This window comes from Trichosurus vulpecula, chromosome 3, assembly GCF_011100635.1.
Source record: "Trichosurus vulpecula isolate mTriVul1 chromosome 3, mTriVul1.pri, whole genome shotgun sequence".
NCBI lineage: Eukaryota > Metazoa > Chordata > Mammalia > Diprotodontia > Phalangeridae > Trichosurus > Trichosurus vulpecula.
This window is the reverse complement of record NC_050575.1, coordinates 100,856,873-100,876,501: the sequence shown is the minus strand read 5'-3', so window position 1 is coordinate 100,876,501 and position 19,629 is coordinate 100,856,873. Positions and strand designations below refer to the sequence as shown.

The window sequence follows — 19,629 nt, the reverse complement described above, 5'->3', positions numbered from 1 at the left end:
GTAATTGTAATTTCTCCTAACAGTAATATTCCATCTCCTTAAAGCAAAAAAAAAAAGTGTTTAGCTAGTCCCTTACTTACGGACATCTACTTTACATCAAGTTGTTTGTAGTAAAAAAAAAAAAAAGTGCTATTATTTAGTGTATATGAGACTGTCCTGTCTTGGACCTTCTTAATGTATATTCCCAGCAGAAGGACGTATAAGATTAAAGGGTATGGCACAGCTTCTTTTTAATGAATTATTTTTGGGATCGTTGCTTTCTTTTTAGATGTGCATGAACTGTCCTTTAAATAAAAAAAATTCATAGAATTTTGCCAGGAATCAAAGTTAATTTTACCAGCCATTTAAATTGAAAATTAGGACGTTTGCCCTTTTGTCCTTTAGTTCTTTCCCATTCTTCAAGATCTTTAAAGAACCACTGACAGTGTCTTAACAAATATATCCATTAGTTCTTCCAGTACCCTGGGATATTGTTTGCCATGGTTTGGTTACTTAAATTTATTCAGAATGACTAGGTGCTCTCTTAGCGATTTTCTTATCTTGGATTTTAGCTCCTTATTAGACTTTTTTATTCCATCATTTGCAATTCAAAGTTAGTTCCTGGCAGAGAAAATAGAAGCAAAATCAGTAGATATTTCTTCATTTTGTTATTGTTGATCCATCTGTCCAAAACATATATCCCTTATGGGGACCTCACTTTCTATTTTCCACAGAAAACAAAGTCCATATACTGTGAGCTCTCTTTCTCTACTCTTTGTCTCAGAATGCTTTAATATCATCCCTCTTTCTTTTCCCTTCTTACTCTAGTCTCTGAGGAAGAGGTGGTTTTTTTTACTAGGGTCTAACTACTTATACTTGTGATCCTGTGATACTTATTCTGTCTCCTCCAGCAGATTGCTTCTTAATTTTCTTTCTAATCTTCTGACATTCCTAATCTACTGGTTTTTGCTTCCTATAAATATCCTCAGGTTCTAGTTCTTCCAACCTTACAACATTCTCACTTGGTCCTACTAGCCTCTCAAGATAGCTTCTTAATTTCTCCCCATTAATGGCCTGGAGAAAACTATACCAGTTCCCTCCATTTCCTCCCCTTTTCCTTGCTTCTTAACTTCCTTAAGTCTGGCTTCCAATCTTATAACTCAACTGAAACGCTTTTCAAAATTACCAAAGATTTCTCAATTGGCCTTTTCTCAATTCTCATCCTGTTTGGCCTCTCTGCAGCATTTGACACTTTTGATCACTTCCTAGATAAATACTTTTTCCCTTCTGGATTTTCATGACCTCTCTCTTGATTCTTGTCTTATCTGCCTGATTATTCTTTTGATTTTTTTTTGTTGTTGTTTTCATTACTGGATCATCATCCGTGTCCAGTCCCTTAATTGTAGATGTGCTCTAGGGCTCTGTCTTCAACTTTCTTTTGGTCTCTCTTTGCATTCTTTCTTGGTGACCTTATTAGCTCATATGAGTTTGGTGATTGTCTCTCTCAGAAGACTCTATAGATCTAGTCTCTTTCCTGAATGATTCTGTTCTGTATTATCAATGCCCATGGACATTTCAAACTGGATCTCCGATAGTCATCTCAGACTCAGCATAGAATCACAAATTTAGTGCTAGAAGAGACCTTAGAACTTCATGAGTCCAGCCTCCTTATTTTCTGTGTGAGGAAACTGATGTAAAATGTTAAATGAGATGATATTAAATGTTAAATGAGAGATAGGTGTTAAATGACTTGCTCTAATGTTAATGGAGTATAAGATCTTCCCCTCCCATTAATAGGCCTCACATGGAGCCCATTAAGGGAAAGCTTGCTTAGGGGAGGCTTTCACACCTTTTGGTACTAAGCTAATTAGGCACTGAGTCACGAGGGTTGTGATGCCTTCTGGTTCTGAGCCTATTAGCCAAAAGTGTATATGTACTCTGAGTTGGTATTTTGATTTGGGGATTCGGTTATGAGAAGGATCTTTTGATTCCCTGGTTGAGACTCTGAGGAGCCATATGTTCAGACTCCATATGAGCCATATGCTCAGATGTAAAGGCTCTCTCGATTCAGTGGTATACGTAAAGTGTATAGCAGTGTTGTTTTGATTCAGTCAGTCAGAACCCTGTCTGTTGGTCTTTGCTAATTTCTCTGCTTGTCTTTTCTCTGCCTGTATTTTCTCTGATGTTCAGGGGGGCTGACTTTTCCTCTGAGCTAGTGAATGTAATTTAAGAAGATTGTTGACCTCTTTAAAGTTGCTTTCCTTTAAAAGCATATTAAAGAACCTGTGTTAGCAGGCCATTGTGGGTATGTGTACCAGTAAGGCAATAAACACAACATCAGTGATAATCGTGAATATGCCTATGTAGTTCTGTGTCGCAAAATATGAGAGACTCTCCATAAAGAAGGAAAAAGAAGTATAACATTTATTCAGACACTAGAGAACCATATCCCATAACCAAATGTTCAGCTTCCATAGCCAGTTAGCCCACTTCATCATAACTGCAAGGAACCCAAAACACGATATCACAACATGGAGCCTCACCATCCCAAAACCTCTCTGACTCCCTGCTGGGGTCTTCCCAGAGACAAACTCACAGTACAGCTAAGTCATCCTGTTCAGTTCTAACTATCATGAGGGTGGCCATTAGCAGCCATAACCTCTCTCTCTCTCTCTCTCTCTCCATTTCCTGTAACATAATTTCCTTTTTCTGTCAGGAAGCTCCTCTCACCACACTTGACTTAGGCTTCCTGCGACGTAAGCAGGTCACATGGCCTGTTAATGGGTGGGAAAGATCTTTAAATGTAAATTGCTACTACAGTATGCTAGGGAGCTTGCTGTTACGCTTGCCTAGCATCACAGCTAGTAAGAGCCTGAGATGGAATTTGAACCCAGGACTTCCTGATTTCAAATCCAACACTCTATCTACTATACTGAATTGCTTCTCTCAAGGCATGTCTAAAACAGAACTCATCTTTTCACTCAAACTCATCATTTTTTTCTAATTTCCCTCTTTCTGTCAGGTGTACTACTGTCTTTCCAGTCAACCAGGTTTACAAACTTGTGAATCATCCTCTACTGTTTATTCCTGCTCACCCCACATATCCAGTCATTTGCCAAGTCTTATTAATTCTTCCTCCACATCACTTGCATCTCTCCCCTCTCTACTTGCATAATGACTCCCCTAGTTCAAGGCCTGAACTATTGCAATAGCCTCCTAATTGGTTTTCCTGTCTTGAGATTGTCCTTTCTCTTATATATCCTTTACATAGCTGCCATAGTGATATTTTAAATTAATGTACAAGTCTATCCTTGTCACCTGCTCAGTGAACTCCACTCTTTCTCTGTTATCTCTTGGATCAACTCTTCTGTTTGGTAAAACCTTTTACAACGTGGCTCAACCTAACTTTCTAGACTTATTATATATTACTCCCTTTCAGTCATTCCAGCCTAACTGGCCTTCTTTGTATTCCTTGCACATGACATTCCATTTGACCTTTATGCCTGGAATGCACTTTCTCCTCTTTGCCATATCTTAGTTTCCCCTAGCTTCTTTCAAAGCTCAGCTCATGTACTACACGAAGCCTTTTCTTATCCTACCTATTAATACCTCCCCCACCAAATTACCTTATATTTATTTTGTATATACAAATTTACATGTGTGTATAGGATGTGCATATTGCAAATGTAGATTATATGTATGTCCACATGGGTTGTCGATATGCATCTTCTGAGGAACCGTTGATATCTCAAGAATCTTGCCCACCCCACTCTAGGAGAGACTTTGATTCTTGCCTGAAGGGCAGCAGGAGAAAGGATGATGAGACAGACCATTTGTTCTCCTCTTAAAGAGAGGGGTACTAGACTAGAATTATATCTGTCTGCACCCTTAAATATTGTTAGTCTAGAGTAATGATTTTTTCTTAGGTTCAAGGTACTTTTCTGGTTGCAGTTCTTTAAAGAGGAAGGGGTACCTGATGCTTATATCTTAAGACTTGACCCCTTCCTACCAAATGCTAATTACATAAAAAACCATAAAAAATAGTGAATAGTGAGTAAACCAATTTATTCAAGCAGATAGCAAACAGAAATCAGAGAAGTTGTATAGATTAGAATATAACGGATAATACACAAGGTACGTGAGCTCTTTTGCTGGGAGTAAGATGTTTCAGGTCAGCTGGGAGAAAGCCCTTGATCTCAACTAAGGGAAAATTCCTTGAAATTTCTAGGGAGGCAACCTGAAAATTAGGGACATGTTGAAGAGCCAGCTTTCCTCTATATGTCTGCCTTCCAAAATCTGTTCTTGTTCTGTCCTTCTTCCTCTCTGTCTCTCTCTCCTTCACCTCCCCACCCCCTACTTTCTGTCATCTGCAACTACATGTGCCCTTTCTCAAAATAGGAAGGAAGAAGAATATCTCCTTTTCAAAGTTTTCATGCCATTCCTACACATTGAGTAGGCTTGCAAGAAATCATAATTTTTCTACCAATGAGGAAAGACTTGTGCACATGCTTCAATTTTGAAGCCATATTTGCATGAATATATTGTTTATCCCAATAGAATGCACATTTCTCCAGGGCAGGGATTATTTTATTTTTGTCTTTGTATCCTCAGCATGTAGTATAGTTTCCGGCATAGTAGGTGCTTTATAAATACTTATTATTGATTGACCGATTGATTGACCCATCCAAAGCAGTCATCCTATTCCTCTTTCATTCTTTTTTTATTAATATAGCTTAAAAAGTTTAGTCTTTCCTCCAGATGACAACAGCTATTATGCTGTACCTAAGTTTGTTTTTTTTTTTTTAAGGCAAAAAATATTTGCATCCTTCCAATAATTCAGTTAAAGCATTTTTAAAGTATCTACTCTGTGCAAGCCAGTGCTTGGTCCTGGGAATACAAAGATAAGATGAAATAGTCCTTGTCCTCAAGGAGCTTAAATTATGTTGGAGGTGTTTTCGAGCTCCTCAGTATCACGATCACCTAGCTCTATACAAGCTTCAGTTTGTCAGGGTCCTTTCTAAAAATACTGAGCCCACAACTGGACCTTAAACTTTTGGGGTTTGTCTAACTAGGTAGGGCAGGATAGCACCATCTTTCTCATACTATAGACACTATGCTTCTGTTAATTCAACTTGAGATTGCTTTAGTTTTTTTGAGCTTCTTATTCAGACACTTTTGGTTCATATGAAACTTATCTATACTACCTATGTAGGCTGGATAACTCATGCCAGTTTTTGTAGTTAACAGGAATGTATTTAGCAGTTCTACTTCAATCTTATGTTCCTATACATGCGGTGGGTATTTTGATTAAAAGATTCAATTCCAGATACAAAAGGTCTTTTTATATTATTATAATAAAGAAATATAATAACATTAGGTACTTCACCCTATTCAGGAGATCTACTACTTTCCCACTTGAATAACCCTTCATATTTGGATCATTATATTATTGCCATAGTCTAAGTTGAAAGGAAAAGCATATGTTCTGTGTTTCTTTGGTTTATTCAGCAATATTGAGTGTTTACCATACTGAGCCTTGTGCTAGGTATTTTGGGGATTAAAATTAATTCAATTTAATAAATATTAAGAAGTGGCTTTCACAGAGTAGAAAATTAAAAATGTTTGGAATTGAGTTATTGGAAGGATGAAAATATTTTTAGCTTTTAAAAATAACCCCCATAATAGCTGTTGTCATCTGGAAGAACGATGAAACTTTTTACCCTCCCCTCTCCTCAAGAATATGTTTTGCTTCTGACTGCTACTTCCTTTAATCTATTCCTGCCCTGCCTCGCCGCACCCCCCCCCCCCGGCCTACATTTCTTTCTCTCTTCCCTATTGGGTAAGGTGAATTTCTGTACCAAACTCTGTGTGTGTGTAGTCTTCCCTCTTTTAACCATTTCAGATGCACGTGAGGTTCAAGTATTGCCTGGCCCTCTAACCACCCTCCCCCATTTCTTCCCTCCATTGTATAATTTTTTCTTTGTGTGTCCCAATTATGAGATAATTTTCCCCATTCTTCCTCTCCCTTCTTCTTTCTCCCAGTGCATCTCTGTTTCTCACCCATCTGTTCCTCTTTTAAGATCATTCCAGAGGGGTGGAGCCAAGATGGCGGCTGGAATGCAGGGACTTGCATGAGCTCCACCCCAGGTCCCTCCAAAAACCTATAAAAATGGTTCTGAACAAATTATAGAGCTGCAGAACCCACCGAATAGCAGAGGGAAGCAGGGCTCCAGTGCAGGACAGCCTGGATAGTCACTGGGTAAGGTTTATCCCACGGAGCTGTGAGAGGAGCAGAGCAGAGCCCAGCGTGGGCGGTGCCAGGACCAACCAGACTGGGAGTGTGTGGAACAGGCTATAGCACCCTGAATTAGTGAGCTGTGGCAGTTACCAGACTTCTCAACCCACAAACACCAAAGATAACAGAGAAGGTTAGTGGGAAAAGCTGCTGGGACAGAGTGAAAGGAGATCGCTCTTGGGCCACCACCCCTGGGGCGGTGGAGGTGGTGCAGCTCTGAGGACTATATCTGCAGTTGCTTCAGGCCCCAGGCCCACCTGGTGGGAGAAATTAAGTGGTGGATCAGGGCGGGAGAGCAGAGCCTGCTTAAGATCTGAGTCTGGTCTCAGGGGTTCTTGGGGGAGGAGTAGTGCTGGTGTGGCAGAGCCTGCTGTGTAGAAATAGCTCTGAAAACAACAGTGCAACCCCTCAAGCTTGGGACAAAGTACTCTCTACTCTACAAGCAGTCATACCCCAACGAAAAACTCAAGGGTCAAGTAGTTGGCTGGGAATATGGCCAGGCAGCGAAAACGGACTCAGATTCAGACTCAGACTTTGGAATCTTTCTTTGGTGACAAAGAAGACCAAAACATACAGACAGAAGAAGTCAACAAAGTCAAAAGCCTACATCAAAAGCCTCCGAGAAAAACATGAACTGGTCTTAGGCCATGGAGGAGCTCAAAAAGGATTTGGAAAAGCAAGTTAGAGAAGTAGAGGAAAGGTTGGGAAGAGAAATGAGAATGATGTGAGAAAACCATGAAAAACAAGTCAATGACTTGCTAAAGGAGATCCCCAAAAATACTGAAAAATACGCTGAAGAAAACAACACCTTAAAAAATAGACTAACTCAAATGGCAGAAGAGCTCCAAAAAGCCAGTGAGGAGAAGAATGCCTTGAAAGGCAGAATTAGCCAAATGGAAAAGGAGGTCCAAAAGACCACTGAAGAAAATTCTACCTTAAAAATTAGATTGGAGCAAGTGGAAGCTAGTGACTTTATGAGAAATCAAGATATTATAAAACAGAACCAAAGGAATGAAAAAGTGGAAGACAATGTCAAATGTCTCATTAGAAAAACCACTGAGCTGGAAAATAGATCCAGGAGAGATAATTTAAAAATTATTGGACTACCTGAAAGCCATGATCAAAAAAAGAGCCTAGATATCAGCTTTCAAGAAATGGTCAAGGAGAACTGCCCTGATATTCTAGAGCCACAGGGTAAAATAGAAATTGAAAGAATCCACAGATCGCCTCCTGAAAAAGATCCCAAAAAGAAAACTCCTAGGAATACTATAGCCAAATTCCAGAGTTCCCAGATCAAGGAGAAAATACTGAAAGCAGCCAGAAAGAAACAATTTGAGTGTTGTGGAAATACAATCAGAATAATACAAGATCTAGCAGCTTTTACATTAAGGGATTGAAGGGCTTGGAATATGATATTCCAGAGGTCAATGGAGCTAGGATTAAAACCAAGAATCACCTACCCAGCAAAACTGAGTATCATGCTCCAAGGCAAAATATGGATTTTCAGTAAAATTGAGGACTTTCAAGCTTTCTCAGTGAAAAGATCAGAGTTGAATAGAAAATTTGATTTTCAAACCCAAGAATCAAGAGAAGCATGAAAAGGCAAACAGGAAAGAGAAATCATAAGGGACTTACTAAAGTTGAACTGTTTTGTTTACATTCCTACATGGAAAGATGATATGTATAATTCATGAGACCTCAATATTAGGGTAACTGAATGAATATGTGCGTGTGTATATATCTATATCTATATAGGGAGAGAGAGAGAGAGAGAGAGAGAGAGAGAGAGAGAGAGGGCGGGCACAGGGTGAGTTCAATATGAAGGGATGATATCTAAAAAAAAAATAAAATTAAGGGTTGAGAGAGGAATATATCGAGAGAGGGAGAAAGGGAGAGATAGATGGCAAGAAAAAACAGTTCTGTTTGGAGGGAAGAGGGGGCAGGTTCGGGGGAATGAGTCAATCTTGCTCTCCTTGGATTTGACCTGAGGAGGGAATAACATACACACTCAATTGGGTATCTTACCCCACAGGAAAGAAGGAGGAAGGAGATAAAAAAGGGGGGACAATAGAAGGGAGGGCAGATAGGGGGAGGAGGTAATCAAAAACAAACACTTTTGAAAAGGGACAGGGTCAAGGGGAGAAAATTGGATAAAGGGGGATAGGATAGGAAGGAGCAAAATATAGTTAGTCTTTCACAATATGAGTATTGTGGAAGGGTTTTGCATAATGATACAAATGTAGCCTATGTTGAATTGCTTGCCTTTTTAGGGAGGGTAGGTGGGGAGGGAAGAGGGGAGAGAATTTGGAACTCAAAGTTTTAAAAGCAGATGTTCAAAAAAAAGTTTTTGCATATGACTAGGAAATAAGATATGCAGGCAATGGGGCGTAAAAAACCTATCTTGCCCTACCGGAAAGTAAGGGAAAAGGGGATGGGGGAGAGTGGGGTGACAGGAGAGAAGGTTGACTGGGGAACGGGGCAATCAGAATATATGCTACCTTGGAGTGGCGGGGAGGGTAGAAATGGGGAGAAAATTTGTAATTCAAACTCTTGTGAAAATTAATGCTGAAAACTAAAAATATTAAATAAAAAAATAATGATTTTTTTTTTAAAAAAAGATCATTCCAAAACAATAGAATCACACCTATGCCCTCTGTCTGAGAAACTCCCTTTAATAGCCCTGGTGATGATAAAGTTCTTAGCGGTTACATGTATTGTCTTCCCATACAAGAGTATAAATAGTTTAGCCTTGTTAAATCCTTTGTGATTGTTTTTACTCATGTTTACTTTTTTATGTATCTCTTGAGTCTTGTGTTTGAATGTCAGATTTTCTATTTAGCTCTGGTCTTTTCTTCAGGAATACTTGAAAATCATTTTTTTTTTTTTTTTATTAAATGACCATTTTCTCTCTGGAGAATTATCGGTTTTGCAGGGTATGTTATTCTACGCTGTGATCCTAGTTCCTTTGTCTTCCAGAGTACTGTATTCCAAAAAGCTCTTTTTTGAACTCTTCTAGGAATTCTTGTTCGTCTTGTTTCCAGTCTGCATTTTTCTTTGAGGCTTTGCTTATAGATGTTATTGTCCTATTCTTGTGTTTTGAGATTCCCTGTTATCATAGTAGATTTTTATGGTCAGGTTCTTTTTTTGGTTGTTCATTTTTCTAGCTTACTTCTCACCTTTGGACTTTATGTTATTGTTGGTTCTGCTCACGTCTATGTGTGGGTGGGGGCAGAGACTGTCTGGCTTGAGCTTCTGTCTTTTATGTCCTTCTGCTTTCATAGCTCAATTTGAAGGCCTATAAGTTTCCAGTCCTTCCAAAGTGATGTCATCAGGGAAGCTCACACCAAAATCTCTTCACTTACTCTTGGTTTTGCTCTTAAAATTCCTGACCTGGTTTGGATCTGTTGGATTGTATGTGGTTGAATTTTCTTAGATTGCTGCTAGACTCAGTCACAGCCTTCTGGGAGGTTCTGCAGGTTAAGAGTGGCTTCTCCTTGGTTTTGTTTTCCTTTCCTGTTTGTTTCATTGTAATACGGCTAAAGGTTAGGTGTCCCCACTCTTCTTTTGGGCTGAGAGCCACGCAGCTATATTTCTAGAGCTTACTCCTTGCTCTTTACACACATAGGGTACCTGTTCCCTCATGACTATGACCACTTTTCTCTGCCCTAGAACTGTGACTCTGAACTGGGTAATGGATGACAGAGTTGCTAAATGACACCCATTGCTTTTCACAGAGGTAGTACAGGAGTTCCCTGGGATCTCTTTCTTCCTTGATGTTCAGTCCCCTTACTGTCCTAGGACAGTATGTTTTCTGCTGCTGCTGCTGTGACGACAGCCACAACCAGCTGTTGCTTCTGCCTGCTGCCTTGCTGCTACTTCTGTTGTGCTGCTGGCTAGTCCTGACCCCAGAGTTCAAAGATCTCTCTTGTCTATCTTCCTTAGCTGCCCTGGGCTGGACAAATGACTCAGTGTATTTTTTTCTGGGCTCTGTCGGCCAGAATTTGGTTTGACAAATTTTCTAGGCCATTATGGAGGTTGTGAAGGAGCCAAGAAAACTTTCCTACCTCTCTTTTTTTCCATCTTGTCCCTGTGTGCCCCTCCCCTCCCTTTAATATCCATCTTAAAAGTAATTCATTATTCCATCCATATATGATCTGAATAGAGTTCAGTGAGTGAACTTGTCAAGTCCCTCATTCTTATACTCATAAAGTATCTGAGGATAACAGTTATTTTTGGTTGCTGGTCTGTCTCATGCCAGTTCTCTGATAGTTTTGATTTCATTTTGGGAGAAAATGAGACACTTATAGATCATTAATAGTTAATAAAAGGAGATTTACTTCACCATAGCAGAAGTCTATTCAGTCAATAAGAATAGGCATTGAGATAATTCAGCTAAGAGAAACTCCCCGTTTCAGTCCACTAGTCAAGCATCAAGATCTTTTCAGATCCTCTCGACTGCTTTGTTCTCAGGCAATAAGAAAATGACACCAACAGTTTGAGTTAGGCCAGCCATAATGCCACATTTACTCCTAATGTAAAAGGTCACATGAGAAAAAAAATTAGAGGAGCATGGAAGGAAGCAGCTTCCAGAGTTCAGTAAGAGAATTCACAGTCAAAAATTTTGACTATATAAAATTAAAAGGCTCTTGAGTGAATGAAATCAGTGCAACTATAATACTGTCATTGGGGGAAAAATCTTTTCATCAAATATACCTGATAAAAGTTTGGTATTTAAGACATAAAGAAATGATACAAATACATAAAACCTAAGAACAGTTTGCTAATAAATTAGTAGTTAGATAATATGAACAATAATTTATAAAAAGCTTTTTGATGCCTTTTGCTTTTCCGTTATGCTCTTTTCCTGATATTATCCTTCCCACCTTGGATCTTTCCTCGTGAGAAAGAAAAACAATTAAGTAAAACCAGTTGGAAAAATGACCATGCATGACAATGAATGCAACATTTCCACACCCATAGTTCCTGACATCTCAGAATAAAGGAGAGAGGTACATTTCATCTCTTTCCTGGGGCCAAGACTCGTCATTTGATTATAGAATAGTTGGTTTTGCTTTAGTGTTCTGTTCATTTGCATTACTATAATCATCATGTATATTATTTTTCTTTTTTTTGTTTGCTCTGCATCACTTCATACAAGTCTTTTCATGTTTTTCTGAATTCATCATATTTGCTGAGTCTTATAGAGCAATAATATTCCATTACCTTTATGTATTACAAATTTGAACAATTTTCTTTTCCTCCATGGTCTATTGCATTTTTATTTTGTAAAACATTTCCCAATTACATTTTAAAAATTATCATTTTTTATTTACGTGGAAAAACAATTTTAACATTCATTTTTTAAAATAAAATTTTATTTTTTCCAATTACATGTAGAGACAATTTTTAACTTTTGTTTTTCAATTTTTAACATTTGCTTTTTATAAGATTGTGAGTTCCAAATTTTTCTACTTCTCTTCCCTCCTCCCTGAGACCATAACCAATTTGATATAGGTTATATATGTATAATCATTAACATTCATTTTTTTAAAATCTTGAGTTCCAAATTTTTTCTCTTCCTCTATCACCTCCCCTCCTCCCTAAGATGGTAAGCAATTTGTTATAGATTATATTAGACATGTTGCAAAAGAAAACAGCAAAAAAAAAAAAAAGGAAAAAAATATACTTCTATTTGCATTCAGACTCCATCATTTCTTCTCTGGAGATATATAGCATATTTCATCATAAATCCTTAAGAATTGTCTTGAGTCATTGAAGTGCTGACAAAACTAAGTCATTCACATTTGATCATACAATATTGCTGTTACTTTGTACAATGTTCTGATTCTGTTCTTTTCATTCTATGTCAATTTATATAAGTATTTCCAGGTTTTTCTGAAAGAATCCTGCTCGTCATTTCTTATAGCATAGTGGTATCCCATCACAACCATATATCACAACTTGTTTAGCCATTCCCCAATTGATGGGCATCCCCTCAATTTCCAGGCTTTTGCCACTACAAAAAGAGCTACTCTAACTAGTTTCCTTTTTTTATCTAAACAGATGATTTTTTAAAAAATATTTTAAAAATCAATTTATTTTTAGTTTTCAACATTCACTTTTATAAGATTTTGAGTTGTGGATTTTTTCACTTTCCCTCCCCTTCCCCTCCCCAAGACAGCATGCAATCTAATATAGGCTTTAATTTCTTCATCTAAAAACTGCCTCTTCATATCCTTTGCCCATTTATCAATTGATTTTATTTTTTTTTAATTAAGATTTTTTATTTTTAGTTTACAACACTTCCTTTCCCCCTCCTCCCTCCCAAAGAGGGCATGGACTCCGATATGTGTTCTACACATATCTTCGCATTAAATTTATTTACACAATAGTCAAATTGTAAAGAAGAATTATGACCAATGGAATGAATTATGAGAAAGAAGAAACAAACCAAAAAAAAAAAAGGAGAGCAAATAGTTTGCCTCAATCTGCATTCAGACTCCATAATACTTTCTCTGGATGTAGATAGCTCTCTCCATCATGAGTCCTTTGGAGTTGTCTTTGAACCTTGTATTGCTGAGAAGAGCCAAGTCTATCAAGGTTCGTCATCACAGAAGCAATATATCTGTGGTTGTGTATAATGTTCTCCTAGTTCTGCTCTGCTTACTCAGCATCATATCATGTAGGGCTTTCCAGGTTATGATAAAGTCTGTGTCTTTCCCATTTCTTATAGCACAGTAGTATTCCATTACATTTATATACCACAACTTGTTTAGCCATTTCCCAGTTGATGGGCATCCCCTTGATTTCCAGTTCTTTGCTACCACAAAAAGAACTGCTATAAATATTTTTGTACATACAGGTATCAATTGATTTTCAAAATAAAAAATGAAACTATTGACCGTTATCTGAAAAAAATGCTCCAAGTAGTAATGTAAATTAAATTAATGTTGAATCACACTTCAAGAAAATCATTGAAGATAATAAAATTTAAAAACAGGCAGTGTTTGCAGAAGCTGTAGAAAGACAGACACATTAGTAGTGTTCTGTGAATTGGAACTATGCTTGAAAAGTGATTAAATTATTCATAGTCTTTGACTTAGTCAAGGAGAAAGAAGGTAGATATGGTAGTAACAGCACCTGTTTTATGTAGTTTGGGCAGGTTTACCTTTAAGGGGTTAAGGAGGCTGTTCCCGGGATCATCACTGGTTTGGCCTCTTTGTTCCTTGAAGCATAAAAGGCCCGTACTGTGGAGAATTGTTGTTAGAGGTTTTAGCTGGATTCTCATTGCTCAGTGGGAACTTTTTGTTATTAGTAAAGTATTTGTATTGTATTTTATAGTCTACTAGAGAGTCTCACTGCATTCTAACCCTGAGCTTGGACTGGCCTGAGTTAGGCTTGGCCCAGAAAAGTGGGTGTCAGATAAGACAAAAAAAGTTATTTGAGAAGTAGAGGAAAACCGGAAGTATACTATAGTACAATGGCTCTCAGACTTTTTTTTTTTTTTTTTTTTGCTCACAGCACATTATTACTCTTTTCCCTGAGGAACTGTGGCATCTTATAGTATAGGAGCTAGTAGAATTGTATATGCACATATGATTGTTTGCATGTGGAAATTTCATATAATTTCTAGGACACTCTAGTGTTTACTTGTAAATGTAAATTCCATACAGTTTCTGGCACACTTGATGAGAGCTCCTGGCATACTGTGGCATACCTTTTGAGAACCACTACTGTAGTGGCAGGGGTTATTGCCTTCCATTCAACATGTATAGGTCCTTTCTATTCTGAGGGAGGAAAACATCTCTTTAATTGGGAGGCTCTAAATCTTACTTTGTCAGGGGGGTGACTGAGAGATGAGAAATTGTTTCTTGGTGGGCTGAATGTGCTTCTTTTGTATAGCACTCACCATCTGGGAAACAAAACACAGAAATGACATCTGGTGCTTGCTCCATTGTATTAACACTGTACTCCTATACAATAGTTGTTCCTAGGCAACCATTGGCACTCTGGTGCTGCCCAGGATCCTCATTAGAATTGTTGGTTTTATGAAAGCAACTTACTGTGGCTGAAAGTATGGGGCTGGGTTGGTAGAATATGCCTTCATTTTTCCAGATGGTTTTTACTTTGTACTGTATGGTTTCTGACGTCTCTTTCTGCTCTAGATTTATGGTCTTATGATTAACAGCTTCAATATAACTGATCATCAGAAGCTTGTTAGTGTAGCATGGAAAGAATTGGAGTCAGAAGTACTGAGTTGGAAGACTAGTTCTGCCACAGCTGTGACTTTGCATACAGTGGACATTTAATAAATGTTGAATTGAGTTGACCTTGGGCAAGTCCCCCTTACTTCCATACTCATTTTCCTCATCCGTAAAATGGGGATAGTAATTACAGCTTGCATTTGTATAGTTCTTTAAGGTGTTTTGTAAAGCATATAACATAGATTGTTTTAGTTGATCTGCACCATCATCCTGTGAGGTAGGTGCTCCTGTTTTCTCCATTTTACAAATAAGGACAGTGAAGATAAGCGTGAAGTCACTTGGTTAGAGGGTCACACAGCTGTCAGAAGGTGTCAGAAGCAGAAGTTAGCCAAGATCTTCCTGACTCCAAGCTCAGTACTCCATCTGCTACTGCTTCTTCCCTTTAAAGTTTGTAAAAGGCATTTCATTTCAGCCTCATAACAGTTCAGTGAGGTAGGCCCTTTTTAAGGATGAGGAAACTGGGACTCAGAGAAGTTAACTGATTGGGTCATGTTCATACAAGGAGAGTTAGAATTTGAACTCAAGTGACTCATTGCCTGTCCACCATGCTACATTTTGCTTCAGCTAGCTCACAGAGATTTGAGAATCCAATCAGTTAATGGATGTGACACATTTTACAAACCAAAGTGATATATGCACATGTTATTATTAGCCCAGAATCATGGAGAAAACAATGATTCTTGAAGTTTGTTCCCAACAAATTCATTTCCCTGTCCTACTCTTGGGCTTTTTCCACCGGGCATTTGGACATTTCACAACATGGTAGTAATTGTGTAAAAAAAATTGTATAAAAAATTAATCATTAATTTCAGGTGAATGCCTGAAAGATCAAAATTTAAACTGCCTCAGAGTTTCTTAGGACTTAATTTCTTTGATTGTATTGGTGTAGCCAAATGGCTCAGATGTGGGTATTGGTTTGTTTTGTCTTTACAGTGGTCGAAGGACTCTCTCTGTTGGATTTGGGAGTGTCCCCCTATTCTGGAGCAGTTTTCCATGAAGTAAGTATTAATGTTCCCTTTCTTTTCCATGTGTTAAAAATATTTTATTGGTTGTGCTTGCTGAAGCTTGAGCAGATGCCTGACATGGTGTGGGGGAGCAACAAGAAGGCACTGGATGGTGGAGACCCCAAGAAGGAAGATGAAGAGGAGGAACAAAAATTGGTGGACCCTCTGACTACTGTGAGGGAGTACTATGAGCAGATGGAGAAATGCGTGAAGGCCCAAGAGTGGCTGGAGATGTGTGCAGACCATGTGTCTTTGCACCCCCACACTCAGGAGGACTGCACCGAGGAGCTCTTTGACTTCCTGCATGCCCATAGCTACTGGGTGGCTCACACACTCTCTGAAAGTGTGAAGTAAACATCTGCGGCCATGCCAGCTGCTTCAGGTTCTGCCCCATTGGGGAGTGGCTCAGTGGCATCATTTCCCATCACATCACCCTGGACCACAAACATTGTTGTACCATGTCCTGTTATTCTGCATGAGGCCTTGTGGCTTAGGCTTTGGCCTGGAGCTTGTGTGACCCACAGTAGCTCCATTGGAATAAAACCCAGTCATCTCTAAAATATATATGTATTTTATTGCAATTCAAACAAAGTCTAACCAATTTAAAATACTGGCTATTTAATAGGTAACTTTTTTTAACTTTTAAAAAAAAATTAAAAAATTTTATTAGATTAATTTATTTTTTAGTTTTCAACACTCATTTCCACAAGATTTTGAGTTACAAATTTTCTCCCCATCTCTCCTCTCCCCCCTCCCCATGATGGCATGCCTTCTGATTACTCCTTTCCCCAGTCTGCCCTCCCTTCTATCACCCCACTCCCCCACCCCACCTTATCGCCTTTCTCCTTACTTTCTTGTATGACCAGATAGATTTCTATACCCTATTTCCTGTATATCTTATTTCCCAGTTGCATGTAAAAACTGTTTTTAATTTTTGTTTTTAAAACTTTGAGTTTGAAATTCTCTCCCTTCTTCCCTCTCTACCCACCCTCATTGAGAAGGCAAGCAATTCAACATAGGTTATACATGTATCATTATGCAAAACATTTCTATAATAGTCATGTGAAAGACTATATTTTCCTCCATCCTATCCCACCCCCCCCCATTTATTCTCTTTTCTCCTTTGACCTTGTCCCTTTAAAAAAGTATTTGCTTCTGACTACCCCCTCCCCCAATCTGCCCTCCCTTCTGTTATTCCCCCCTCTTATCCCTTTCTCTCTACTTTTCTGTAGGGTAAGATACCCAATTGGGTGTGTATGTTATTCCCTCCGTAAGCCAAATCCAATGCGAGTAACGTTCATTCATTCCCTTTCACCTCCCCCCTCTTCCCTTCCATTATAAGTTTTTTCTTGCCTCTTTTATGTGGGATAATTTACCCCATTCTATCTTTCCCTTTCTCCTCCTCCCAATATATTTCTCTCTCACCCCTTAATTTTATTTTTTAGATATCATCCCTTCATATTCAACTCACCCTGTTCTCTCTGTCTATATATATGTGTATTCCTTTCAACTACCCTAATACTGAGAAAGGTCTCATGAGTTACAAATATCATCTCTCTATGTAGGAATATAAACAGTTCAACTTTAGTAAGTCCTTTATGATTTCTCTTTCCTGTTTACCTTTTCATGCTTCTCTTGATGCTCGTATTTGAAAATCAAATTTTCTGTTCAGTTCTGGTCTTTACATCAAGAACGCTTGAAAGTCCTCTATTTCATTAAGCATCACATTTTTTCCCCTGAAGTATTATACTTACTTTTGCTGGGTAGGTGATGCTTGGTTTTAATCCTAGCTCCATTGACCTCTGGGATATCGTATTCCAAGCCCTTCGATCCCTTAATGTAGAAGCTACTAGATCTTGTGTTATCCTGATTGTGTTTCCACAATACTCAAATTGTTTCTTTCTGGCTCCTTGCAGTATTTTCTCCTTGACCTGGGAACTCTGGAATTTGGCTACAGTATTCCTATGAGTTTTCCTTTTGGGATCTTTTTCAAGAGGCAATCTGTGGATTCTTTCAGATTCTATTTTACCCTTTGATTCTACAATATCAAGGCATTTTCCTTGATAATATCTTGAAAGATGATGTCTAGGTTCTTTTTTTGATCATGGCTTCTAGATAGTCCAGTAATTTTAAAATTATCTCTCCTAGACCTATTTTCCAGGTCAGTTGTTTTTATACTAAGATATTTCACATTGTCTTCTATTTTTTCATTCTTTTGGTTCTGTTTTATAATTTCTTGATTTCTCATAGTGTGATTAGCTTCCATTTGCTCCATTCTAATTTTTAAGGAATTATTTTCTTCATTGAGCGTTTGGACCTCCTTTTCCATTTGACCAATCCTGCTATTCTTCTCCTCATTGGCTTTTTGGACCTCTTCTGCCATTTGGGTTAGTCTATTTTTTAAGGTGTTATTTTCTTTAGTATTTTTTTTGGGGGGGGGGGTCTCATTTTTCATGATTTTTTTGCATCACTCTCATTTCTTTTCCCAATTTTTCCTCTACTTCTCTTACTTGATTTTCAAAATCCTTTTTGAGTTCTTCCATGACTTGCAAACAATTCATATTTTTCTTGGAGGCTTTTGATGTAGAATCTTTGACTTTGTTGTCTTCTTCTGGTTATATGTTTTGATCTTCTTTGTCACCAAATAAGATTCTATAGTCTGAGGTTTTTTTTTAACACTATCTCCTCATTTTCCCAGCCAGTTACTTGACTTTTGAGCTGTTTGTCAAGGTATAACTCTGCTTCGAGAGTAGAGAGTGCTCTGTCCCAAGATTCTGGGGTTTTGTACTGCTGTTTTCAGAGCTACTTCTAGGCACCTGTAAATTTTCAGTTCTTCTGAGTTGGTATGATGAAAGGAGAGGGGTTTACTCCTCTCCTGGACTGTTCTCTGGTCTCTGAGTAACCTCAAGCACTCTTCTCTAACCTGGAACTGCAAGGAGGACTCCCTCTCCACAACCACCACAAGCTCTGCCACACCAGCACTCCTCCTCACCCCAGGACCGCCGACTAGGACTGTGACCCAGAGCCAAGCAGGGCAAAGCAAGGGAATCCTTCCTCAGCACCTGCAAAGAGATCCCTGCACTCTCGCTCTGATCAGACGTTTGATCCCCCCCCCACTGTCTACGGGCCTGGAGCTTTGGAAGCAGCTGCTGCTGCTGCCACTGCCACCACAGCTGCTTCCACAGCCACCTCAACCACCCTGGGGCTTAGGCCAGACCATGCTTTTCTCATACCCAGATCTGACAGAGTTTTCCCACTGACCATTTATGATGTCTTTGGCATTTATAGGTTTAGATGTCTGGAAGCTGCCATAGCTGCCAGTGATTCAGTGCCCTGCGGCCTGCTCTGTCCTGTCTGCTCTGGCCTGGTCTGTAATGGCACAGCCCATGTTGGCTGCACTCCACTCCCTTCCTGTAGACCTTCCAGGCTGTCTTGGGCTGGAGACTTGTTTCACTCTGTCATTTTGTGATTTCTGTAGCTCTAGAATTTGTTTAGAGTAATTTTTCACAGGTATTTAGAAGGATTGGGAGAGAGCTCAAAAGTTCCTGCTTTTACTGTGCCATCTTGGCTCTGCCCTATTTAATAAGTAACTTAAAATATCCTTTGAAAAATCATTTAAGAAATAATCCGGTGTTTGATGTCCTCATCATATAGGAGTGGTGTCACAATTGTCATGGAAATGATTGCTGTATAAGCTGAAGAAACAGACTTTGGCCATGGGAAATGTGCCCAGAGAGGTTATTTGGGAATAAAGAAAGTGTTCTGCAAAGTTCCTTTCTTGATAGTATTATTACATTATCTTCCCAGTTCTCTATTTCTAGGCCCACAGTACAGATATTCTGGGTAAAATGAGAAAAAAATGTTTTTGTTTTGTTAGGTCTCATTAATGAGTATGGCATTATGTAGGAGAAAGAGAATTGGACTTGGGACACTTGAGTGAGAAACTTAATTTTACCACTGTCTCGACAAAGTTACTTAACTTTGTAATTTTCCATGTAAAATCAGGATAATCTTGCACTAGCCGCATCAAGCTTGTGAGGAGATAATAGATATAAAACACTTTGTAACTCTAAAGTATAGTACAGAT

At 38.6% G+C, this 19,629-nt stretch overlaps 2 protein-coding genes across 2 annotated transcripts in view; both read left to right on the top strand.

The window, feature by feature from the left end:
• Nucleotides 1-19,629, top strand: part of PIGU (phosphatidylinositol glycan anchor biosynthesis class U) — a 134,899-nt gene that overhangs the window by 19,579 nt on the left and 95,691 nt on the right. The window contains exon 2 of the mRNA XM_036750449.1: nt 15,472-15,536. Within this exon, the coding sequence (XP_036606344.1) occupies nt 15,472-15,536 (65 nt within the window). The remainder of the gene's footprint in view (nt 1-15,471; nt 15,537-19,629) is intronic.
• Nucleotides 15,621-15,896, top strand: LOC118843055 (cytochrome b-c1 complex subunit 6, mitochondrial-like). The gene has a single exon (XM_036750450.1). The coding sequence runs from the start codon at nt 15,621-15,623 to the stop codon at nt 15,894-15,896; it is 276 nt and encodes a 91-aa protein (XP_036606345.1).

Coding starts and splice junctions, on each gene's coding strand:
- LOC118843055 (XM_036750450.1), top strand. CDS start 15,621: ATGGTGTGGGGGAGCAACAAGAAGGCACTGGATGGTGGAGACCCCAAG.